Genomic DNA, 27,177 nt, shown 5'->3' with positions numbered 1-27,177 from the left:
ATTGATTTTCAGCTTAAGTTCAAAATATATTATAACTTTATGGACAAGTTGGGAAGAGTAACCAACATGCTGTTAGGCCCCCGGTTCACTGACTTATCAAAGAAGATCCAAGTGGCAGTGATCAGGGGCAGAGGTGTAAATAAGTTGGCTGGCATAACAACTAGCCATGTGAGTAAGGGGTAGAATGGGGAATCGCTGGTGTAACAACCCAGCTATTGCATAACAGAATTCAGTTAAGGGGTAGAGTGAGGAATATGTATGGGGTGGGGGTGGGGGGTAGAGAGAAGGGATATACGTTGTTTTCTGGAAGGGAATTTGGGAGAGAGACGGCCTCTCGAATGCCCTGGGTGTTCTTGTTCTTGGTTGGAAATCCTGATAGCTATTGAAATATCGCTGCTTGTTTGAATTTTCTAATTGGGAACCTACCAATTTGGTATCAGAGCATCATTGATCCTAATGGTGAACCTGATTGACCGAGTGGGCGAATTGGAAGGGAGGATGGAAGGCATGCAACAGGGTGTTGATGCTATGAGAGAAGAGGTTCAATCAGTGGAGAAGAATGTAGCGGGCTTGCTGGAACAGTTCGCTTGGATGAGAATGAGATGGGAAGAGTAGGAAAGGGAGAGGAAGAACAAAGAGAAACTGGGAGGCCAGCCGCCGGACTTCACTCAAGATTCTGAAGCGACACTGGAGGTTGGGGTGAGACGAGTTGAAGCAGAGGGCCTCGAGGGAGGTTGGCGACCTAAACCACGCGGTCGCTGGCTGGATCTTCAGGGCCAAGAGGTATTTTTCAATAAATGGGTTGACGGATATGGAGAAAGTGGATACAACAACTGTATGTTTGGAGGGACTTGCCCTCTCGTGGTTCCAGTGGGAAGAAAAGAGACGGAGAATGAGGACTTGGGAGGATTTCAAGCTGACGTTGCGAAGCCGATTCCGACCCACTCAAGAAGGGTCGGTAGAAGAGCGTTTTTTAGCTCTTCGGTAGAGAGGGACTATCTCAGATTACCGTCAAAGCTTTGAGGCGTTGGCATCGCCTCTGGAAAATCTACCAAAAACTATGCTAGAAGGGCACTTCATCAACGGTCTCTGTCTGGAAATCAAGGCCGAGTTGAGGGTGTTGAGGCCAAGGAGTTTGGAGCAAATGATGGACCTAGCGTAACGAATAGAAGAGAGGAACCTTGTGCTCCAGGGAAATGTAGTTGGATTGACTTCGAATAGAGGTCAGTCCGTTTCATTCGCTATTCCAAATTACCAGCGTGGGGGTCCTCAGCCCCATGTGCAACCAGCTTCTAAATCTTTGGCAGCGAACTCCCCCTATCCATTTCGGCCCCAAAATAGTGGGAGGGTGAGTAATCAGCCTTGGAAATGGCTTAATGAGGCCGAATGGAAGTCCAAGTGAGATAAGGGCTTATGTTTTAGGTGCGACAAGAAATATACGATAGGCCACAAGTGTAAGAATAAAGAGTTGCAGGTGATGATGTATATGATGATGAAGTAGAGGAGGAGGAACAATGGGTAGAGGAAGAAGACAACCAGTGCATTAGCCGAGAGAGGGAGGCAGTAGGGGAACCAGCCCAAGGGGGTGAGGCCATTGAGCTGTCTATAAATTCTGTGGTAGGATTGACAGCACCCCAAACAATGAAGATAAAAGGGGTGATAGAGCAGCAGCCGGTTGTGGTCCTTATTGATGGAGGAGCAACCCATAACTTTATTTCTGTGGAGTTGGTGCAGCTGTTGGGCTTAATCATGGAGGAAACAGCAGGGTATGGTGTGATTATGGGGATGGGGGTGGCAGTTCAAGGGGTTGGAATCTGCAAGGGAGTGAAGCTTCAACTCCAAAATTTGCAGATTATGGAAGATTTCTTGCCCTTGGAGTTGGGAAGCTTGGATGTTATTCTGAGAATGAAGTGGCTAGCAGCGGTGGGAAAGATGAATGTGGATTGGAAAACTCTCACCATGAAGTTTCAAGTAGGAGGCATGGCTGTAACTTTGCAGGGGGATCCTAGCTTGAGCAAGACATTGGTATCTTTAAAAGCTATGGTGAAAGCATTCAAGGAGAAGAGGGAAGGGATGTTGCGGAATTGGGGACAATGGTAGCTGAATTTGAAGAAGATCAGAGAGCAGTTCCAGAATTGTTGAAAAGGGCATTGGCCGAATTTGGAATGGTGTTTACTGCTGTGGAGGGGCTGCCACCTAGCAGGGAAAGGGACCATGCCATAAACCTAATTTCGGGATCCTCACCGGTGAGTGTAAGACCCTACCGTTATCCTTATTTACAAAAGAATGAGATTGAGAAGTTAGTGGGTGAAATGTTGGCCGCGGGAATCATTCAACCCAGTTCCAGCCCATTTTCCAGTCCAGTATTATTGGTTAAGAAAAGGATGGAGGGTGGCGCTTTTGTGTCGATTATAGGGCCTTGAACAAGGTAACGGTTCCAAACAAATTTTCCATTCCGATAATAGATGAGTTGCTTGATGAGTTGCATGGTGCTAGGGTCTTTTCCAAACTTGACTTAAAATCTGGTTACCACTAGATTCGGGTTAGGCCCGAGAATGTTCCAAAGACAGCATTTAGGACTCATGAAGGGCATTACGAGTTCCTAGTGATGCCTTTTGGATTGATGAATGCTCTGGCTACATTCCAAGCGTTGAATGAAATTTTCAGAGATTATTTGAGGTATTTTGTGTTGGTGTTTTTCGATGATACCTAGGTGTACAGCAACAGTTTGGAACAGCATGAACATCACCTAAGATGTGTGTTAAAGGTGTTAGCGGACAACCAACTGTTGGCCAACAGCAAGAAGTGTGTGTTTGGGCAGTTGGAAATTGAGTATTTGGGCCATGTTATTTCTTATTTGAGGGTTTCTGCTGATAGCAACAAGGTACAAATGATGATAGATTGGCCTACTCCAACAACAATAAAGGGAATTGAGGGGGTTTCTTGGGCTTACGGGATACTATAGACGCTTTGTGAGAGACTATGGTAAGCTAGCTCGGTCTCTAACAGATAGATTAAAAAAGAACAACTTCTTTTGGGATGTGGCTGCTAAATAGGCCTTCCAACAACTCAAGGCTAAAATGGTATCCTTACCCGTTTTAGCCTTGCCCGACTTTGAGAAGCTCTTCATCATTGAAGTTGATGCCTCGGGGCATGGAATGGGGGTTGTTTTGATGCAAGAACAGAGGCCGATCGCTTATTTCAGCCAAGTGTTCAATCAATTGGGGAGGAAGAAATCAGTTTATGAAAGAGAACTCATGGCCATAGTGTTTGCGATGCAAAAATGGAGGCACTACTTGTTAGGCAAATTTTTTTTTTTATTAGAACGGATCAAAGAAGCCTCAAGTACTTGATGGAGCAATGAGAGGTAAGTCCTGAATATTTGAAATGGATGGTAAAGTTGATAAAGTTGATGGGATACCAATTTGAGATACATTATCGGGCTGCGATGGAGAATAAGGCGGCTGATGGGCTATCCAGAATCTGCCACACAGCAGCTTTGATAGCTTTGACAGTGCCTAGAGTGGTCCAATTGGAGCAGGTGGCAAGTGAGGTAGACGCTGATGCAGGGCTGCAAAAAATAATCCAGGAGTTACGAGCTGACCCCTCCTCCCATCCTAATTTTCAGTTGGTGGACAAGCACCTCATCTACAAGGGACAACTTTACTTACCCAAGGGATCTGCACTAATTCCGTTGATACTCCAGGAAGGGCATGATGGGAGCGTGGGAGGTCATTCGGGGTTTTTAAAAACTTACAAAAGGGTGTCGGCGAATGTCTATTGGCCGGGTATGAAGAAAGATATGCATCCGTATGTAAGTGAGTGTACGACTTGTCAACAAAACAAATATATAACCTTGTCACCGGGGGGACTATTACATCCACTACCAATTCCTAACCAGATTTGGGACATTGCCATGGACTTTATTGAAGGAATCCCAAAATCTAACAAGGTGTATTGATCTTGGTCGTGGTGGATCGACTTAGCAAGCATGGGCATTTTATTAGCCTTAAACATCCATTTACAGCTGGGGATGTGGCTAGAACTTTTATCAGAGAAGTGGTGAGGCTCCATGGAGTTCCTAAGTCCATTGTGTCGGATAGAGACAAAATTTTCATGAGCAGATTTTGGGAGGAGATTTTTTGGCTAGCACCAAACTCAAAAGAAGTACAGCAATTTCCATTTTTCCACCTTGAGGACAAGGTGAAAGTTGGGGAAGCGAGTAATGTTAGGCCCCCGGTTCACTTAACTTATCAAAGAAGATCCAAGGGGCAGTGATCAGGGGCAGAGGTGTAAATAAGCTGGCTGGCATAACAGCCAGCCATGTGAGTAAGGGATAGAATGGGGAATCGCTGGTGTAACAACCCAGCTATTGCATAACAGAATTCGGTTAAGGGGTAGAGTGAGGAATATGTATGGGGTGGGGGGGGGGGGGGGTAGAGAGAGGGGATATACGCTGTTTTCTGGAAGGGAATTTGGGAGAGAGAGGGCCTCTCAAATGCCCTGGGTGTTCTTGTTCTTGGCTAGAAATCCTGATAGCTATTGAAATATTGCTTGCTGTTTGAATTTTCTAATTGGGAACCTACCACATGCATTTACAGGTATATGACAAGTATAATGTCTAACACAATATGACATCTTTATGCAAGAGGTTGTGGTTAGGAGCCTTTGTTGGATGCTCTGAACAAGCTACAAAAGGGGGATGCCAACAATAGTCTGATGGTACCCTTTTAGTAATTGCAACAAAGGTGGTCTGGTTCTGGTGGAAATATAAACACTAATAATAAAAGCAGTAATAGTTGTAGCAGGCAAGCACACTAACAATATCCACATTTTACTATGCATAACAGGCTCACATGAAGGTCTTCCAAATGAAATTGATATTGAAGCTGCTGAGCAAGATCTTCATCTTGGCTAACATTGGGGAAGCCATCACTCTTCAGAGGATGTGCCCCAGCTTTTCTCCTTTCCCATTCTTCTAACGTGAGAACTGGTGTATCTTCCTGTTTACCCTTCCCCCTATGTTTTCGAACTCTGAAATGACGATCCTCCTGGTTTGGCTGACTCATTTTCAGGAGGAGTTTCTGAGAAGCTGCTTGATTTTGAAGGGGGACATATTCAACCACTGTCAAAGATATGGATATCTATATCAGTGTAATGGAAGACACATCAAAATGAATATACTTTCAAATTTAAATAAATCAAAGTAAGCATTGCACATAAATGAAATAGATCAGTTTGCTTTTAACATAAGTTAAACAAATTTATCCAATTTACAATGTCTCCAAGTGTATGTGAAGATGGTTAACTAACCATTAGTAACAAATTAGTAATTTTTATGCAGCACTTGAATATACCATTGCAGTGGAATTAGATATTTAGACGCACCTTCCTTTGGTCTTGCTTCAGATCCACTTGGCTTCTCTTTGGTTCTTTCATCACCAAAAGCTGATTTTCCATTATTGTCCATGCCATCTGTCTTCGAATCAAAGCTATCGTGTCTGCCAATCAGACTAGGTTCAAGACTTCCATCTTTCCCCAAAACAGTAGGCCTTGAGTTTTTGGAACTTGATCCAGCATAATCTGCAAGTGATCATCTATTGCTAAAACACAAGCATTCTATCTCTGTGTATGATCATAACTTTTGATTGCACATAAATCAAGACCATAATAAACGTGGCTTTGCTGGGAATTAAAAAAAATGAATCTATTTTTTTAAAAAATGACATTATTTTTCTAAAAAATCCCAACATAGGAGAACTTAAAGAGTAAAATTAATTTGAATTTAGCTTATTTTACATGAATGTAGAAGTTCATCAGTTACAAAACAATGCAATAAAAGACGAGTACGCTGAGTTAAATGGAATTCAACAGAAAGACAAAAGAAGTGCACTAAGAGAAATATGCAATTTTATATTGACCACAATTATCTCTTCATATACACTACAATTAAAAACTCGTTAGGAAAGGTAGGAAATCAAATAAGACTAGTAAAACTAAATGATAACATCAAAATAAACTTAATAAGATAAAATCAGTTCCCAATCCTATGCATTAAGAGGATTAAGAAAGAGAACTAGATATGAAATAAGCTGAATTCTTGAAAGCTTACTTGAATATTATTGAATTCAAGTAGAGGTATTTATACAAATACACAATATCTATGCTATCTCTTAGAAAACAGGAATAAATTCAAATTTAGATAACAGTAACTCAAATTTGAAATGCTGGAATTATCTTCTGCTTTCAAACTGTATCTTTCCCTTGAATTTTGGAGCTTATCTGATCTTCTAGGCTGCCTCATCTTTTAAATCTTGAAGTCTTATCTTATCTCCACCCACCTTATCTTCCCTTTTTAAACTTGAACACCCAATCTCATTGTCCAACACTTCCTCTCAAGCTAGTGAATAAATATTTGCCATTCCCAGCTTGCCAATTAGTGATTCAAAACATGGTCTTGCCATGGTTTTTGTAAACACATCAGCCACTTGACTTCTTGTAGGAATATAGGATAGATTAATTCCTCCTTCCTCAATTTCCCTCTTTATAAAACTTTGATCTATTCTCACAAGCTTCATTCGATCATATTGAATTAGATTTTTAACAATACTCATTGTTGATTTACTATCACTATACACATTTGTTTGCTGTGACAAAAGGAATACATAAGTCTTCCATCAACCTTTCTAACCAAATCACTTGTCAAATTCCTTGAACTATAGAACGGAATTCTACCTCAACACTACTGTGGATAACAACTGATTGCCTTTACTTCTCCACATAACCACATTTCCCCATACTTTAGTACAATAACCCAAAATTGATTGGCCATCTTCAATACACCTTGCCCAATCCGCATCAACAAAGCCCTCAATTCCACTCTTGCTACTTTCTGAAATAGCAATCCCTTTCTAAGTGTCCCTTTTAGAAACCTTAGGACATGAAAAACAACATTCATATGTCTTTGGGTAGAATAATGCATATACTAACTTATTACACTCACTATATAAGCTATATCTGGCCTCGTAAAGGATAAGTAAATTAATTTTCCTACCAACTGTTGATATATTTTCTTTTTTATCGAGGCATCATCATTGATTTCACTAGATTTCCAGTTCTTTTCTAGAGGTGTTCCAGCAAGTCTACACCCTAGCATACCTATTTCTTTCAACAAATCAAGTGTATATTTTCTTGGTGAGATGAAAAGGCTGTCACGACCCAAGGGTTAATTAGAATGGCTATGCTGTATTTCTTTTACTTTAATTGTTGCAGCTATATTCCAGCTATCAATTCTGTTAAAATTAAAAAGGCCACATGTGAGACTTTAGGAAAAATGACAAAATAGTTTATTGTAACTGCTGGAGGGGGGGATGATCTGCTACATCCACACCCACGCCAAGCAACACCTATATGTATTCATCCCATTCCATGGGAGAAGGCATGCAAAAATTGAATACAACATTATCATATTCTCACTCTCTCGTCTCACTCAATTCTCGTCTCCCTCTGTTCATTCTATTCTTCCCCATTCTTCTTCTAATCTCTCCCTCATTCTTTCAAATTCCTCCTTAATTTCCTTCTGTTCTTGGCCATGGCCATAGGTGAATCGGATTCTTTTGATTCCCAAATTGATCCTAGGTTAAGCCCTAGGATCATGACAAAGGCCTTCTTCACTTCGAGCTACCTCCATTCCTAGGAAATACCTCATTGTTCCTAGGTCTTTGACTTCAAATTCATCTCTCAATTGCTTCTTCAAACTCTCTATTTCTTGCATGTCATCTCCTATCACTATAATATCATCCACATAGATGATCACTCTAGCATTCCTTCCATTAGCTGCGTGTTTTATGAACAATGTATGGTCTGTTAGCACCTGTTGATACCCCAACTAATTCAAGGTCATGCTGAACTTCTTGAACCAGCCTTTTGGTGATTGTTTTAACTTGTATAGAGACCTCTTAAGCTTACAAACATTTCCAACATCCACTTCTTCCTCAAAACTAGGAGGAACCCGCATATTTATTTTCTCATCCAAATCTCCATTGAGAAAGACATTTTTAATATCTAATTGATGTAAAGGCCACTCTAAATTAACAACAAAGCAGCGTAATACCTTGATAAAATTTAGTTTGGCCACATGAGCAAATGTCTATTCATAGTCAATTCCATAAGTTTTGGTGCAACCTTGGGCCACTAATCTGGCCTTATATCTATCAACACTTCCATCTGCATGATATTTTACCATGGATACTCACTTACATCCAACTACCCTCTTATTTGAGAGCAATTCTACTATATCCTAGGTATTATTACCAACTAAAGCTTTCATTTCTTCCAGAACAACCACCTTCCACTTAGGATTCTTCATAGCACATTGGATGGTTTTTGAGATTCCAATGTTGTCTATACTAACAACAAAAGCCCTGAACTATAGAGACAACTTTGTATAAGTCAAATGATTAAAAATAAAGTACTTAACACAGGACCTTGTCCCTTTTCGCAGGGCAATAGGAACAACCCAATCCAAATCATCCGTCCTTGTAGTACTGTTGTCCTCAAATGGCTTAGGCTCCAGAGATGGACTAGCCTCCGGATTCAATGGCTGATTGTGCTAAGGTTGCAGATGATCTTTAGGCCGCCAAGAATAAACTAGAAAAGGATTGTCATGAGCTGGGAGGTGAGCATCAGGGGCTAGAAGGCGAGTGTCAAGGGCTGTTTTAGGAGTAGGAGTAAGGTTAACTGGATAAGGCATATCAGGATCGAGCATAGAGGTATCAAAAGGGTCAGGAGTAGGGTTGCAATCGAAACAAGATCGGCTCAGCTCAGCAAACCTAAGCACAAGCACAAGCTCAAGCTCGAGCTCGAGTCGAGGCTGAAAGCTTGGCTCAAGCTTAAGCTCGGTTAACATGAACTAAGCTCGGGCTTGCCATAGAGAGCAAGCTATGCTGTGGCAGCAACAAAGGGAGAAGTGTGCAGCAACGGCAAGAGGAGGCAAAGATGGAGGATGAGCAGCAATTAGTAGCAAGAGGTGAGGCAATGAGAGGCAAGGCTGTGCAAGAGGAGAGGTGGCAAGAAGCAAGGTGGCAGTGAGAGGCGAGGCGGTAGCAAGAGGAAGGCGGCGAAGGGAAGAGGGTTGGAGAAGAAGAGCAACAAGCGACCAAGGAAGGGAAGAAGAGAGGAGAGAGAGGACGAGAAAAAGTGAGTTTCTTGGGGGGATAGTGGGTTTCTTGGGCTGAGATGGGAGAGAAAAGTGGGGGAAAATATATATATATAGTGCTGATATGTATGTATATATATGTATGTTAAATAATATATTTATAAAATATATATCTAATATATTATACATATATATATTATTATATCTAATCGTGAACTTCTAATCGGGCCTATTCACAAGCCTCTAATTGAGCCAACTTGTGAGTTAACAAGCCGAGCTTTACTGAGCTCAAGTTCGGCTCATTTACCTTAACGAACGAGCTTTTATCGAATCAAACACTAAGCCCAAACGACTCAGCTCATTTGCAACCCTAGTCGGGAGTTGCTACTAGTGTGTTGTCAGGAGTTGATGCTAATGCTCCCCCTTGAGAACATACCAATAGGGTAGAGGGAACAAAATCTGGCACAAGAAGAGAGATGAGGGGATCCCAAGGTCACTCTGCACTGGCAAGCTCCTCTAAAAAAGATGTAAGAGGATAAAAGGGGTGATCCTCATAGAATGTGACATCAGAGGACACAAAAAAAAATTGAGAGAAGGGACAATAGTATCCTTTTTGGGAAGGAGAATACCCAACAAAGATACTCTAAAGCGCCTTTGGTTCAAATTTGGTTCGGGAAGGATTATTGTTGTGAACATACACAGTGCAACCAAAAACCTTGGGGGAAAGAGAAGTAAGGAGATGGATGTTGAGATTTAGGACTGTTAAACTGAAGCCAACCAAAGAGAATTCCCTTGCAAATTCAAAGAAACGCGCAAAAACAGAAACCGAACACAAGAACCAACACAAACCAGCAATGAAACAGAAATAAGGAAAGATAAAAAACAAACCAGAAGAGACAAGATATACCCTGGTTCGGAATGCCTTCAGGTAAACCTACATCCAGCAATCAATACCCACTCCAAACAGCCTTTATTAGGATGACAAAGATCAGTACACCAAGCTTCTAAACACTCATCTATCTCCCCGAGTACAAGCACACATTCTCCCAAGAAATACACAAGACTAAACTGCCTCTCTCTTTCTCAAGAACGAAACTCCTCACTCGAACATAGACAAAATAAAAGCTCTCTTCTATCAATCAATCGACTGCCTACATCGCCCTCCTATATATAGAAAATGACGAGATTCCCGAAGTAACTAACTACTCTGGAAAATTACAATTAGGCCCTCAAATTTACAAAGTAATTACACTTATATTTAAAAGCCCTAATTAATCTAAAACTTCCAGCCGATAGACTTCAACAATACTGATCTTCTACCGCATCAAAACTCTAGGCAAACTTCAACAATTCTCCACCATTTGCCTTGAGTTCTTCACTCGATAACCTGAAACCTGTTCTTATCTGGATGAAGACAAAACACTGATCATATTAAACACAAACAACATTAAGAATGGATGAACAATGCTGTAATTTAGACTTAGGGACAGCTTTGGTAAACATATCAGCTGCATTTTCTTCTCCTGCAACTTTTATTAGGGCTATCTCTTCTTTTTCAAGAATTTCCCTAATGAAATGATACCTAACATCTATGTGTTTGGTTCTTTCATAATGTGAGGGATTTTTAGCCAAATGAATAGCACTTTGGCTATCACACATTAGCCTAACCTTAACATCTATTCCTAGAAGTTCACTAATGATTCCTTTAAGCCAAAGACCTTCTTTTATTGCTTCTGTTACAATAATATACTCTGCCTCGGTTGTGGATAAAGCCACTACCGATTGCAGGTTTGTTTTCCAACTTATGGTAGATCCCCATAGCTGAAATACATAACCTGTAGAAGACCTTCTCTTATCAATATCTGCAGCAAAATCTGCATTGGTAAACCCTAAGATGTAAGGTTTTGATTCTAATTTTCCTCCACCATAAACCAAAGACATACCTAAAGTCCCTTTAACATACTAGAAAATCCATTTTACAGCATCCCAGTGAGCTTTACCTGGATTGGCCATAAACCTACTAGATACACTCATAGAATGGGCCAAATCTAGTCTTGTACAGACCATGCTGTACATTAAGCTCCCAACAGCATTAGAGTAAGGAATCTTACTCATTTCCTTAATGTCTTTTCCATCCTTTGGAGACTGCTCATGAGACAATTTAAAGTGTTGGGCAAAAGGAACTGATACACCCTTTGCATCACTCATATTGTATTTCTTAACCAACTTGCTAAGATAGGATTGTTGAGACAAGATTAGCTGCCTATGCTGTCTGTTCCTTTTAATTTCTATGCCTAATATTTTCCTAGCTTCTCCTAATTCTTTCATTTCAAAGACTAATTTTAAACTCAGTTTTAAATTCATGATTTCCTTAGTTGATTGACTTGCAATCAACATATCATCTACATATAGGAGAAGATATATGGATACATTATTAAGCATATGTTTAAAATAGACACAGCTATCATATGAGCTCCTCTTAAACCCTTGGGACAACATAAATGAGTCAAACTTCTTATACCATTGCCTAGGGGATTGTTTTAAACCGTAAAGAGATTTCTTAAGAAGACATACTAGTTCTTTCTTACCTCTTACTTCAAATCCCTTAGGCTGTTCCATAAGAATATTTTCCTCTAAATCTCCATGTAGAAAAGCTATAGTAACATCTATTTGTTCTAAAATTAAGTCTTGATGAGCTGAAATTACAAGCAAGATTCTTATTGAGGTATGTCTCACAACAGGTGAAAATACCTCATTGAAATCTACACCAGCTACTTGAGTAAAACCTCTACCACCAGCCTAGGTTTATCTTCTTTTCCAGCTCCTTCCTTAATTTTATATATCCACTTACAGCTAACAACTCGCTTTCCTAAGGGTTTTTTACAAGGACCCAAGTTTCATTCCGTTTAAGAGAGTCCATCTCAGATTTCATGGCTTCCTGCCACTTCTGAGAATCTCTGGACTTTACTGCTGCTTCATATGAAAGGGGTTCTTCCCCTACTTCTGCAGCTGCACTTAACAGGGCATAAGAAACTAAATCAGAATAGCCATACCTTACTGGAGGTCTGGAAACCCTCCTCTGCCTATCTCTAGCCACATTGTATCTCTCTGGATCAAGGGAATTTTCTGAGCAGGAGGATTCTTCATAATCCTCTTGCTGATCTGCAGAGGATCCCTCATAATCATCCTGCTGACTTGGAGAAAATTCTCCATGCCCTTCACTCTCTTCTTGAAGACTTAACTCTTGATCTTAAGAGTTATTTTGGCCTCTACCCATTGGTTTTTCAGATAGATCTATATCTACTAATTTTTCTTTCTCAGCATCCTTAATTTTCCCTTTCCCTCAAAGTCTTTTACGTTAGATTCTTCATTGAAAGTAACATCTCTACTTACAAAGGTCCTAGGCATATCTGGATCTAAACTCCACAGTTTGTAGCCCTTAACTCCTTCAGGATATCTTATAAACAAACACCTAATAGCTCTAGGGTCCAGCTTACCTTGTTTGGAATGAGCATAAGTTATACACCCAAACACCCTAATATGATCTATATTAGGCTTGTGACCAGTCCACATTTCATAGGGAGTTTTAAACCCTATGGCTGTGGATAGTGACCTATTAATAACATAGGCTGCCGAGACTAAGGCTTCACCCCAAAACGATTTGGACAGCCTAGCATGAATAATCATGCACCTAACTATCTCTAAGAGAGTTCTATTCATTCTCTCGACCAACCCATTCTGTTTGGGATTTCCTGGAACCGATGGATGCCTTAGGATACCTTCTTGTTTACATAGGTGGTCAAATTCCTTGTTGCAAAATTCCAAACCATTGTCAGTCCTAATGATTTTAATTTTGCTTCCTTTCTAATTTTCTATCATGGTTTTCCAAGTTTCAAAAGTTTTATCCTTTGATTTTAAAACATAAACCCAAACCATTCTAGAATAATCATCAATTATAGATAGGAAATACTTAGCTCCACCATGAGATAAGGTTTGGGAAGGATCCCACAGATCAGAATTGATATATTCTAAAGGGGCCTTAGTGGAGTGAGTAGCCTTTTTAGGGAATTTTGCTTTTACTGATTTTCCAAATATGCATGTTTCACATTTTTCTATAGCTGTAACTTTCTCAGTACATAAAATCCCTTGCTTAGCCAATTCTTTGAGTCCTTGCTCACTGATGTGAGCCATCCTATAATGCCACAGTCTAGACTCCCCATAGGATTTTCCCTCTCCTAATGCTGCCTCTCCCCCTACAGTGGATGCCTGCAACATATATATGCCATTTTGAAGGATAGCCTTCATGCATATGAGAGATCCTTTTACTATCTTAAGGACTCCACCAACTACTCTATAGGAGTATCCGTTTTTGTCTAATTCTCCAAGGGATATCAGATTTCTTTTCAAATCTGGTACATATCTTACAGCAGCCAATGTCCTAATTATTCCATCATGCATTTTGATTTTAACATCCCCAATCCCTTTGATTTTACATTCCTGGTTATTTCCCAACAGGACTTTACCCCCATCTATGTCCCTAAAGCTTAGGAACCAATCCCTATGAGGAGTCATGTGCAAGGAACAACCAGAGTCTAAAACCCAAGCCTGATTGTTCTCAGTTTTTGATACAACTAGAGCATCAGCACTATCATAATCAAATTCACAGATTAAGGATGATATCTCAGTATTCCCTTTATTTTGAAATTCCTTCTTTTTCTTAGAGCAATTTCTCTAATATGACCTTCTTCATGACATAAGAAACACCTTATTGTTTTCTTACCATTTTTAGACTTTGATCTAGACCTTCCTTTGGTCTTTTGATCCTTCTTTTCTGTCCTTGACCTAGTTGTAAGGGCATCTCCTACAGAATTCTTGACCTCTAACTTTTGTTGAAGTTCCTTGGAGTTTAAAGCTCCAATAACATCATCTAGAGACAGGTTTTCTCTACCGTGTTTTAATATATCAGCAAAAATCTCATAAGATCTTGGTAAAGAGTGCAATAAGACAAGAACCTTATCCTTATCATCATATTTTATATCAATATTTTCAAGATCTAAACATAACTTTGTGAAGTCATCTATATGTTCTTGCACTTTCTGCCCCTCTCCCATTTTAAATGAGAAAAACCTAGTTTTAAAGAACAACCGGGTGGAAAGATTTTTCTAACCTATTCCATAAGAATAGAGCAGTGGTCATCTTTGAGACCTCTCAAAGAACCTTATCACCAAGACTAAGAATTAAAGTATTATATGCCTTTTCATCTATTTCTTCCATCTGTTTACTATATTCCTATTTCTGTTCAAGGGTACTAGTTTCGGGTAACTTTCTCTCTTCTTCTAATGCTCCTTTCAGTCCTAGGTTTCCTAGGAGTGCCTTCATCTTAATTCTCCAAAGGCCGAAATCATTTTGGCCAGTGAATTTTCTATATCATATCTTGTCGCAGCCATAATTAGAACTAGAGTCTAATAAAAACAACAAGAAAGATATCAAGAAAAGTATCAAGAAGACTTATCTTGGACGAAGGATGGCTCTGATACCAGATTGTTGAGATTTAGGACTGTTAAACCGAAGCCAACCAAAGAGAATTCCCTTGCAAATTCAAAGAAACTCGCAAAAACAGAAACCAAACACAAGAACCAACACAAACCAGCAATGAAACAGAAATAAGGAAAGATAAAAAAACAAACCAGAAGAGACAAGATATACCCTGGTTCGGAATGCCTTCAGGTAAACCTACATCCAGCAATCAATACCCACTCCAAACAGCCTTTATTAGGATGACAAAGATCAGTACACCAAGCTTCTAAACACTCATCTATCTCCCCGAGTACAAGCACACATTCTCTCAAGAAATACACAAGACTAAACTGCCTCTCTCTTTCTCAAGAACGAAACTCCTCACTCGAACATAGACAAAACAGAAGCTCTCTCCTATCAGTCAATCGACTGTCTACATCGCCCTCCTATATATAGAAAATGGCGAGATTCCCGAAGTAACTAACTACTCTGGAAAATTACAATTAGGCCCTCAAATTTACAAAGTAATTACACTTATATTTAAAAGCCCTAATTGATCTAAAACTTCCAGCCGATAGACTTCAACAATACTGATCTTCTACAGCATCAAAACTCTAGGCAAACTTCAACAATGGACATCGAGAAATAGATCACAAAGAATGTTAATAGGAGTTTTAAATTGCAAGGCTTTAGAGAGAAGACAATTGATGAGGTAAGAGGTGGTAAGAATAGCTTCCCTCCAATAGAAATGAGGAACATAGGTAGTGAACATCATGGCTCAAGCCACCTCAAGAAGATGTATGTTTTTTCTCTCAACCACCCCATTTTGTTGAGAATGGACACAAACTCTGATGAAATATGTCATGTTCATAGAGATAATGAATGAAACCATGAGAAAAATATTCCCAGCCATTATCAGTTCAAAGAACATGAATAAGAGTTTGAAACACATTCAAAACAAGTTTGTGAAACCTTTTGAAAGTGCTACTAGCCTTTGATTTTTCCCTCAAAAGATAAACCCAACAAACTCTAGTATGATCATCAATAAAGGTTATAAACCAATGGGTACCCAAGATATTGAGATGTTTAGTAGGACCCCAAATATCACTATGAATCAAGTGAAAATGTTTAGATGGTTTATAGGGCTGTATAGAATAATGAGAACGAAGTTGTTTAGCAAGAGTACATTGCTCACACTAAAAAAATTGTTCTTTATTAATGAAAAGGTGAGGATACAAGGATTTTAGATATGTGAGAGTGCCAAAACTGCAATCTAATCTTGATTTTGAGGACTACCAGTGCTCCCAATTCTAACAATTCATGTCTCTTGTAAGTTTACTAACTAATAGTAAATTACACTGCAATCTAGGTACATGCAGAATAAATTTCAGCTTTAGTTTTGATAAACACACTAGTCCAAACCCCAAGGCAAGAGAGGTTGTGCCATTAGCCATAGAAATATTAATAGTTGTGCTACAAGGTGTATAATAGATCATAGAATTAGCCAAACTTGACATATGATCTGATATACCAGTATCCACTATCCAAGCATATTTAGGGAGCTTTCCTGAGATTAGTGAATACTGAGGAATATCTTGTAGAGCTATTAAAACTGTTGGCTTTAGAGTAGGAGGACTTGAGGGGTTTGTACTTGTGATTTGATTTAACAACATGTACAAGGCTTAAACCTGCTCTGCTGATAGGTTTAGATTTGTGTTGTTCCCAAGTTCAGTAGAGACTTCTATAACATAGGCTAATCTGCTTGTTTTTCTCTTATTTCGTGGCTTCCAGTTTGTTAATTTGCTATGAATCTTCCAACATGTTTCCTTTGTGTGGTATGGTTTGTTATAGTGATCACACGACTGTTTGTCTTTCCCTTGATTTCTCGACAAAGTATCCTCCTTTTTTACAATAGCAAGAGCAGAATTTTGAGGGCCTAACATTGAGTGAGTTTGTTGGGTGAGCATCACCTTCCGACTGCTTTCCTCTCTCCTTACCTCAACAAACACCTCTTTGAGTGTAGGTAAGGGTTTAGTACCTAATAATCTTTCACAAAGTTCATCCAAATTTAAAAAAAAAAAAAACTTCATCCAAATTCGAGTTAAGACCATGGAGAAATTAAAAAACACAATCATTTTCTAACATTTTAGTGTATTTTGTGCTATCGACTGGACATTCTCAACTAATATTGTAGAATAAATCCATCTTATGCCATAACTCAGTCAAAACATTATAGTATTATGTAACATTAAGGTTACCTTGTCTAGTTGTATGAATGGTTAACCTAATTTCAAAACATTAAGAGGTATTCTCCAAATCTGAGTACATTTCTTAGACTACATCCCAAATCTCTTTTGTAGTCAAGTAGAAGATATAGGTTCTATCGATCCTCGGCTCCATTAAGTTGATAAGTCATACCATAATAATTGAATTTTATGCTTCCCAGATGCAATAATTTGTCATTGTGTTGGTGGGGTAGGAATAGCTCCTATCAAGTATCTAACTTTTCCCTTCCCCTTGATCACGAGTAATACAGATTGAAACCATTCTCTAAAATTACTCTCATTCAATTTATGTTGAGTAATCTTTAGAGGATGGCTGTCAACAGGGTTTGTAGAAAAATTAAACTGAGAATGAGGGTTAGGAGAACTAGTGGCTAAGGCTTCTGTTATTATAGGGTTTGGTAGATTTTCAGCCATGATTTTCAAATAGCCTAGACCTTAAGATCTAGGTTACCAAGACTTGGGCCTGATGCCATGAAATAAACTAAATTCTAGAAAGCTTACTTGAATATTATTGAATCCAAGTAGAGGTATGTCATGAGAGGGATTCCATTTACCTATTCTGAATTTCCTTATTGCTGTAACTTTCTGTTATTTCTTTTTGCTGCTGTAATTGTTAGATTTCATGCTGTCATTTTCTATTAAGAAGTTGTTAGCCCTAGGCCCCACACATAGTGGCTAGGAAAAAGACAAAAAGGTTGGTTGTAACCGAATGAGGGAATAGGATCTGCTGCAGCGGACCTACCTCCCACGGCTGGATATATATTCTCCCAAAGGCTATCTTGGGGGATTATGAATGAATTGAATACAGAATCTCTCTCTCACTAACTCTCTCTCTCTCTCTCTCTCTCTCTCTCTCTCTAGCGTCTCTTTCCCCTTCTACCTCTCTGTTCTTGTGCTGCTCTTAAGCTTTCTAATTCAATCAGTATTAGAAAGCCGATCATTGTCTCGGACCAGCCGTGACAATTTGGTATCAGAGCCACCATCCTCGGCCGGGCTAGGATTAAGTCAATGGCGGAAGGAACTCGAATGAAGGCCTTGGAGACGCAAGTGTAACAATTTAGCTCGGCTTTAGCCGACACCAATAACCGAATGGAACTAATGGAGTTAGGAGCTAATCGAAGTCACGAAGCGATTGCAGCAATGGATCGGAAGGTGGAAAGTTCCATGGAAGGATTGGAACGAAGGCTTGAAGGCTCCATAATGCGGGTGCGAGAGGATCTGGCTGCTCAAATACAACAGTTTATGTTAATGTTTGGATGACAGAACCAAGTAAGTATTTCTCCCGAATTTCCTCCTAGGGAGAGAATGGAACCGATTCTTCAAGGAAATCGAGGAGCTGATAGACAAGACGCTGTGGGAATTGAGGGTGAACCCGAGAATGAGCTGGAAGGGTTACTCCCCCGGGGGGGGGAATGGTCTGGGTAATATCCACCCACCAGGATTTCCCATGCCTCGAGTAGACATTCCCACATTCGACGGAGCGAATCCCAGATGGTGGCTACGAAAATGTGAGAGAATGTTCGATTGGTATAACATCCCCGACGAGCAAAGGGTGCCACTGGCCTCAGCTTACTTCAATGAGGTAGTTGACGCTTGGTATCAAGGATGTATAAGGCGGAGAAGGGACTGTACTTGGGCAGAATTCTCGGAGAAGTTGTGTGAAAGGTTTGGGAAAATAAGCATGGTGGATATCATAGAAAAGTTCAACAAACTTAAACAAGCTGGGAGTGTGGAATCCTATCAGGTGCACTTTGGGGAATTAAGATCACTCATGATCCAGCACAACCCGCATCTATCAGAAACCTACTTCGTGTCTAGTTACTTAAGCGGGCCTAACGAGGAGCTAAGACCCATGGTTAAGGTGTTGAGACCTCGCACAGTAGAACAAACAGCAGAGAGTGCTCATCTACAAGAGCTGGCAGTGGAGGCTTTACTCAAAAAACAGAGGCATCAAACAAGGGGAATAGTGACAGGAGCCTTTAATGTGGGAGGTAAGGGGTATGGCAGAGATCTAGCAAAGGTTAACAGTGGGAGTAGGGGTGGAACGGGCTCGGGCTCGGTACCCTTTGGGGATCAATTAAGGGAGTAGAGGAGGTTAGCTGGCCTCTACTTTCGCTGCAGGGATAAGTACCACGTTGGGCACCAGTGCAGAAGGCAGATTCTTCTATTGGAAGGGAGTGAAGAAAAGGAAGAAAGAGCAACAGAGGAAGAGAGTTGTGAAATCATGGAAGGAGAAGATAACAGTGAGATTTCCATTCATGCTTTGAAGGGAGTAGCTAATAACAAAATCATTAAGGTGGAAGGAAAAGCCCCGAAAGGCAATCTCATGATCCTAATCGACAATGGGAGTACCCACAGCTTTCTCGATGAAAGCACAGCCAAGCGAATGAAGTGTCCACTCTCGGGAACACCTCCTTTAAGTGTGACGGTGGCCAATGGCCAAAAGGTGTTGAGCAGGTCATCCTGCAATAGGTTCTATTGGAAGATGCAGGAAGAAAAATTCGAGGCAAATTTGAGATTGCTACAATTGGGGGATGTGATGTGGTGCTGGGTGTAGATTGGATGAAGGGGGTAAGCCCCATCAGCTTTGATTTCAACAAAATGGAGGTATCTTTTGAGAAAGAGGGGAAGAGGATGACATTATCGGGTAACAAGGAGATTGGATCCTGCCAGATGATCTCTGGAAAAAGGCTACAGAAGGCATTTAAAGGAAGGTGGAATCAGCTGGCACACTTCTTTTCAATGGTGGCCATCGAAGAAGGAATAAAGGATCCAATGATGCAAGGGGAGTTCGGCCTTACCGTCAACACGCCCCAAGGGGGTCCCGATCAGGTACACTACTTGGAAATCATTAATAAACTGCTGGTTGGTTATGAGGATCTATTTGTTGAGCCTAAATCGCTACCCCCAGCCAGACTGTTTGACCATTCAATTCATTTAAAACCCAATGTAGAACCAGTCAACAATAGGTCCTATCGTTATCCCCCAATCCAAAAGAATGAGATTGAAAAGATGGTTAGAGAAATGCTTCAACAAGCAACCATTCGACCTAGCCAAAGTCCTTTCGCTTCTCCCGTCCTACTAGTTAAAAAAAAAAGTGGTTCATGGCGATTTTGTGTGGACTACTGTCAACTTAATGCCATAACTATCAACGATAAATTTCCTATACCCTTGGTGGAGGACCTCTTGGATGAGCTCCACCATGCCCGATACTTTTCTAAGCCGGATTTACGTTCGGGATATCATCAAATTAGGATAAAACCCGAGGACATCTACAAAACGGCTTTTAGGACACACCATGGGCATTTTGAATTCTTGGTGATGCCATTTGGGCTCACCAATGCCCCAGCTACTTTCCAATCCCTCATGAACAGAATTTTTGAGCCATATCTTCGAAAATTTATACTTGTATTCTTTGATGACATACTTGTCTATAGCCCTACCTTTGATCAGCACTTGACTCGCCTTAAAATCACCCTTGATATCCTCAGATCTAACCAGCTCTTTATTAAGAAATCTAAGTGTGCATGTGGACAAGGACAGGTAGAGTATTTGGGGCACATTTCTAGGGTTAACCGGTTATTACCGCCGGTTTGTGCAGAACTACGAGCCATTAGCAAACCTCTAACTGAGCTGCTTAAGAAAGGAGAATTTAGCTGGGGAATTGTGGCAAAGGAAGCCTTCAAGAAGTTGAAACAAGCCATGAGCAAGGTGCCGATACTAGGACTGCCAGATTTCACTAAACCTTTTGTGTTGGAAACGGATGCAAGTGGGACTGGTATTGGTGCAGTCTTAGTGCAAAATGGAAGGCCGTTGGCTTTCCTAAGCCAAGCTTTGAGCCCCAAACACCAAGGGCTCAGCATATATGAGAAGGAATTCATTGTTGTTTTAATGGCAGTAGATAGATGGAGACATTACTTAGAAGGAGGTAGATTTGTGATTAAAACCGATCATAAAAGTTTGAAGTTCTTACTACAATAGAAACTTCAAACCCAGCTACAGAAAAAGGGGATGGCTAAGCAAATGGATTTGGACTACTCAATCCAGTACCGGAAGGGCAAGGAAAACAGGGCCGTCGATGCCCTATCAAGAAGGCAATAATGCAGCCATGACTGTTGTAATTCTAGATTGGTGCCTTGAGGTAATACAAAGCTATGAGGGTGACGAGAAGGTGAAGAAAGTGCTGGAAAGAGTGGTTGTGGGATCAGAGGAATGGGAAGGGTATACATTGGTGGATGGGTTGCTAAGATATGAAGGCCGAATCGTGATAGGTGATTGTGTTGACCTCAAGAGGAAAATTTTGCACGCCCTACACGAATCTCCATTGGGAGGACATTTTGGGATTCAAAATACATACCTACCTTCGGGTAAAACAGCTGTTCCATTGGCCGAGGTTAAGAACAGAAGTAAAGGAGTTTGTGTTAGCTTGTGACATTTGTAAGAGATGCAAGTATGAAAATACCGCATACCCAGGACTATTGCAGCCTCTGCCAGTTCCCGAACAGGCTTGGTCGAGTGTCTCAATGGATTTTATTGAAGGGTTACCAAGGTCGGAAGGGAAGGACAGCATCTTGGTAGTAGTAGACCGGCTAACCAAGTTTGCCCACTTTATAGGGCTGGCCCATCCTTACACCGCCAAAGAAGTGGCCCGGGTTTTTTTTGGATCAAGTGATAGCCATACATGGGGTCCCTAAAACGATAATCTCTGACCGTGATAAGATTTTTACAAGCCTATTGTGGCAAGAACTCATGAAGGCACTGGGGATTAAGTTGAATATGTCCACCTCTTACCACCCTCAATCGAATGGGCAAACCGAGAGGGTGAATTAGAGTTTGGAAACCTATTTAAGGTGTGTATGTATCCTACAAACCAAGACCTGGCATAGGTGGCTGACTCTAGCCCAGTGGTGGTATAATTCAAGCCACCACTCCTCCCTCAAAATGTCACCCTTTCGACGCTCTCTTTGGGTATAAGCCACCTCTCTTATCGGCTTTAGGGAATCATACCTCTACAGCCGCAGTTGAGGAATACTTACAGCAGAGGAGAGAAGTACTACGACAACTGAAACAAGAATTGGCATCCGTCCAAAACCGAATGAAGCAAGTAGCTGATCGGAAGAGGAGTGATCGAGATTTTACAGTGGGAGAGAAGGTATACTTGAGGCTGAAACACTCCCATATCAAATCTATTACACGAGGGCAAGTATCAAAACTCAGCCCCCGATACTTTGGACCTTTTACTATCGTGGCTATGGTGGGAAAGGTGGCTTATAGATTGCAACTACCAGAAGAATCCCAAATTCACCCAGTTTTTCACGTCTGGCTCTTGAAGAAAGCAATAGGAACTGAGCTGGTGGAGGCAACACTACCCTCCCTTCCTAGGGAAGAAAATAGAAGGGAAGAACCGGAGGCCATATTAGATAGGAGGGTAATCTACAATCAGAGCCCCACTCATGCAAGTGTTAGTGAAATGGAAGGAAGGATCGGCTGAGAACAATTCATGGGAATACTTGCCCGACTTACTCAAACAATTTCCGAGAGCTGCCAACCTCCTCATGATTTCTTGAGGACAAGAAAGTTGTTGGGGGGGAGTATTGTCACGAGAAGGATTCCATTTACCTATTCTGAATTTCCTTATTGCTGTAACTTTCTGTTATTTCTTTTTGCTGCTGTAATTGTTCGATTTCATGCTGTCATTTTTTGTTAAGAAGTTGTTAGCCCTAGGCCCCACACATAGTGGCTAGGAAAAAGACAAAAAGGTTGGTTGTAACCGAATGAGGGAATAGGAACTGCTGCAGCGGACCTACCTCCCACGGCTGAGTATATACTCTCCCAAAGGCTATCTTGGGGGATTATGAATGAATTGAATACAGAATCTCTCTTTCACAAACTCTCTCTCTCTCTCTAGCGTCTCTTTCCCCTTCTACCTCTCTTTCTTGTGCTGCTCTTAAGCTTTCTAATTCAATCGGAATTAGAAAGCCGATCATTGTCTCGGACCAGCGTGACAAGGATTTATATACAAGTACAAAATATCTATGCTATCTCCTAGAAAACAAGAATAAATTCAAATTTAGATAACAGTAATTGATATTTGAAATGCTGGAATTATCTTCGGCTTTCAAGCTGTATCTTTCACTTAAATTTTGGAACTTATCTTATCTTCCAGGCTGCCTCATCTTTTAAATCTTGAAATCTTATCTCCACCTGCCTTACCTTCCCTTTTTAAACTTGAGCACCCAATCTTATAGTCCAACAAGATATTATACTTGTAATGTAAGATATAGATAAGGATTATTAACTCCAAAATTTCAGGAACTTTATCCTCCATTGTTAAGTAATATCCCTTAGTTGAGAACATCGAATAGTTAATGCTGCCAAGCATTGAATTGGGAATGCTCTTGCTTTTGAGTATGGTTAGGTCCCTAAAACATTACAATTTTCAAGTTACCACGAATTTCCTTCAATGGAGCCTTTCACAATGGCATGAGAAAACACTAGACAGGCATAGTCAAACAGTGAACGTAAAAAAATCATTCCTACCCCACCTAGAAACCCAAAAAAAATAAAAAAACAAAAGAAAGTAAACACCCAAAGTGAAAGGTGGTGCACAGGGCTAGGAAAAAAATGGAAAGTAAACATCTTGAGCAAAGATTTCATAGAACTAACATGAAAATTTGCCTGGAGGCCTTGCACGTGAAAGTTCCCTGATTTGCAGCTTTTCAAAAGGTGGGGGACCATCAGTGTTACTTTCCTTTGATATCCTTAAGGACGAGAGGGATAAACCCGAATATTTTTGGTTCATCTTCCATTCTTCATAAAGTGGTTCAACAACACCCCCGATTACAGTTATCACTTCAGGATTCAGGCACAAAACACCAGAATGTACTGCAGCCCTTTTTCCTATACGAACCTGCCAAGCAAAGAAGCATAATAGAATCAAAGAAGGTAGCTACAACGAGGCAAGTATTAGATATGCTATTTTACTAGGAAGATCCAACAGAAATTAGACAAAAAAAAACATAAACACTAGAAATTTGTTCAAAAAATGACATGAATTTCTGATTATTAATATTATACATTAACTGACCGTAACTATGATGAAAAAATAAAAAACACCAAAAACGTGAGGCTTTCTCTCCTTCTGTCTCTCTCTCAAGGGCATCCCTGATACTCATAGTCTTGTAGAGCTCTAGTGGACTAAACACTAAGGGGTCATTCGATTCATTATCATTTCTAGTTTTCTATTTTCATTTTTAACTTTTAGAGGGGAAAAAAACCAAAAAGCATTACTTGAGAGGGCGCTTTCGTTTCCAAAGAATAAAAACAATATTTTATTTTTGGTGAAACATTGAAACCCTGTCTTTCCATGTTTTCAGTTCAGGAGCGATCAGTTTCCCTCTTTTATTCCTATTCTTCTTCATCAACGTTGTCATCAGTTTTGCAACAAAAAGCCCTCTCTTCTTTTCCACTTCCTCTGTTTTCCTTTGATCAGCAGCCAAAAATCCTCACCAAAACTTCTTTTCTTTCTATTCTTCATTAGAGGTTGGGTTGTTGGCTCTCCATTGTCAACAACGGAGATGGACAAACCTAGCTCTAGGCATATTTGTGTTTCTCAAACCCAAAGCTAGGTTAGGCAAAGCCAAATCAGGTTTGTCCCTCTCCACTGCCGGCAAGAGAACCCTCATCAATAGTGAAGAAGAAAAGAAGAAAGATAAGTGGGAGGGGGGCACAGAGAAGAACAACAGCTGGCAACCTATTTATTGATTGAGATAAATAATTATATATTTAATTTGCTAATAGAAATATCTTTTTCAAATGACAAGTTTAATTTTTGTTTAGATTTTTTGTATGTGAATTAATATAATTCATTTAGTAAAGATTAAGATGAAAAATCCAGATGTTTCAAAACCAATTTGGTATTTTTAGCAAAAAGAAAAGCAATTTGGTTTCATGCTTGATAGGTCAATAATAGTGCTACATACTTGCTAAGGCGCCTAATAGAAAGGTATAGAGATAAACAAAAAAACTTATATATGGTGTTTATAGATTTAGAAAAGCACTTATGACAAAGTTGCTAAAAGAGTCTTGTAGAGGATTTTTGAAAAAGGAGTCTGAATTGCTTACGTATAGGTCATTAAAGACATGTATCACGGAACAAAAACAAGTGTTAAAACACATGGAAAAGATACTGAGACTTACATCAAGAATCTGCATTAAGCCCTTACCTCTTTGCCTTGGTGCATGAAGAATGCACTAAATATATTCAAGTAGAGATGCCTTGGTGCATGGTATTTGCAAATGACATTGTGTTGGTGGATGAGACATTGTGTGGAGGAACTCTTTAGAACCAAGAGATTTTAAGTTAGCAGATTGAAGACTGAATATATGTATGATAGTTGTCAAATAGGCACCTAGGCTTGAGCCTCTTCGGTACCAATGCGCAACACACCCTACAAAAAGCATTGTCCAGGCGCATGAGGAGTGCAGCCTAAATGCAGGCAAAAGGCATGCCTCATGCGCCTTACGGAGAAATCAACAAAAACTGTTGGTTTTTTTTCTTTTTCAGGAAGTCCAAACTCTTTTGCTTGATTTGTCATTGTAAAATTAGTTTCTTGTTGATATGGAGGCATATGCATGTAGATTGGCAAGAGGCAAGGCTGCCAGTGGTCCTAGGAGCTCTCCCTGGCAGTAATACTTGCATGACTCTTACACGCTACCATACAGGAGGCAAGTGCAAGAATGTGAGACTCTGTGCCAGCCACCTGCTTTCTTTGTCAGGATTGCAGGAGGCAGGCAAACATCCTCCAACGGCCTATTTTTCCATTCCTGTTGTTTTATTTAGAATTTTTTTGTTTGGTGCTGCAGTGTGCGTGAGACTGTTGTTTTGTTTTCTATTTTAATTTTTCTTTGAGCTTTTTCTATTCTTTTAAGTATTAAATTGAAAAAAAGTATATAAGCATTCTTTTTAATCTCTTGTAACTAACTTTTCTATTTCTTTTTACATATAAGTATTTTCTCTGTGTAGTTTAGATTAAAAATAATACTTATACAAGTATTATATATATATATATATTTCTAATATATATTCGCCTCACATGCATGAAGCTCACGCTTTACCTCGCGCCTAGGTGCACTTTGTGCCTTAGACAACTATGCTTGCAGCAGCCAAACAAATAAAAACAATTTAGTGGACTGAATCAGCACAGTAACTACACAAAAACGAGAATACCTTTGTGCCAGTAATGACATCATTCGCAATTGATGGTATATGAGAGTACTCTATAGCAGTTACTTCAGAGTGCCCATCTGTGAGTATCAATCTTAACAGACGCCTAGTATGTGAATTTTCTGAAATTTCAGCTATGCTGCTTCGAGATATGTCCCTCGCCGAGGATATCTACAGAGGGGGAGAGGAACCCAGTTAGTTCAAAGCAATGAATTTGATAATCCACTATAAATAATGCTTTCTCTTTCTTTTCCAATTTCCGTTCGATAAACAGCTAACGCTGTTCTTTCTGACTCAGGAAAAGTGGAGGCTAGAGTCGAGAAGCCTCCACTTCAATGAGTCGAATACAACCCTACACGGATTTGGATGGAAAATAATATACTTTCCCGCGTTTTCTCAGCAACCAAACTGTACATAGAGCCAATTGTATGGAGAGAGAGAGAGAGAGAGAGAGAGGGCTTGCCTGCAGGACTTTAGGGCCGGCAAGATGAGAAGAATTGCGGAGGACAGAAGAAGCGGGTAACGACTTGCCACCGAAAGATCGTAAGTCCATGTTAGCGAGCTCCGATTCAACCAAATCAGCGGTGCAGGAATCGCCAATTAAAGCGGACTGAATCATGATTACGCCTTTGACTTGTTCGATGTCTCCAAAGCACCATCCTCTGGTAATTAGGGTTTGTATAAGAGCTTCTGAAACTGCCGATGAAGACGGAGAGGGACAAGCCTCCTCCATTGTTCTGCGGCTTCTGCCTTCTCGGCCGTTCCCTCTTCCAATTTCAGGCAAGCCCGGAGGGGGGGAGGATTTGATTTAGGGTTGGCCTGAGGGCGGTGAAGCTGTGTGATGGTTTGGTCTAAGAGGCTGCTTGGCTTGCCCTTTTTTTCACACGCCTTTAAGTTGACGGAGTTTTAAGTTATGTAAAATTTAAAAATTGCTACTATTTAATTAGATAATGTATTTGACTAAATATTTTTAAATTATTAATTATATATTT

General features: G+C 40.2%; 1 protein-coding gene and 1 long non-coding RNA gene across 2 annotated transcripts in view; one reads left to right on the top strand and one right to left on the bottom strand.

Moving 5' to 3' along the window:
- Window positions 1–26,968, bottom strand: part of LOC127796080 (uncharacterized) — a 29,264-nt gene extending 2,296 nt beyond the window's left edge. The window contains exons 1-5 of the mRNA XM_052328144.1: window positions 26,649–26,968; window positions 26,189–26,356; window positions 23,626–23,869; window positions 5,389–5,583; window positions 4,857–5,125 (exon numbers count right to left, since the gene is read on the bottom strand). Coding sequence (XP_052184104.1) covers window positions 4,857–5,125; window positions 5,389–5,583; window positions 23,626–23,869; window positions 26,189–26,356; window positions 26,649–26,918 — 1,146 coding nt within the window. The 5' untranslated portion in view covers window positions 26,919–26,968. The remainder of the gene's footprint in view (window positions 1–4,856; window positions 5,126–5,388; window positions 5,584–23,625; window positions 23,870–26,188; window positions 26,357–26,648) is intronic.
- LOC127796082 (uncharacterized) overlaps window positions 25,966–27,177 on the top strand; it is a 28,035-nt gene continuing 26,823 nt past the window's right edge. Inside the window, exon 1 of the long non-coding RNA XR_008021914.1 lies at window positions 25,966–26,087. This is a non-coding gene — a long non-coding RNA (uncharacterized LOC127796082). The remainder of the gene's footprint in view (window positions 26,088–27,177) is intronic.

Source organism: Diospyros lotus, chromosome 2, assembly GCF_014633365.1.
Source record: "Diospyros lotus cultivar Yz01 chromosome 2, ASM1463336v1, whole genome shotgun sequence".
Taxonomy (NCBI): domain Eukaryota; kingdom Viridiplantae; phylum Streptophyta; class Magnoliopsida; order Ericales; family Ebenaceae; genus Diospyros; species Diospyros lotus.
The sequence above is the reverse complement of the archived record's forward strand: the minus strand, read 5'-3'. Positions and strand labels throughout refer to the sequence as shown.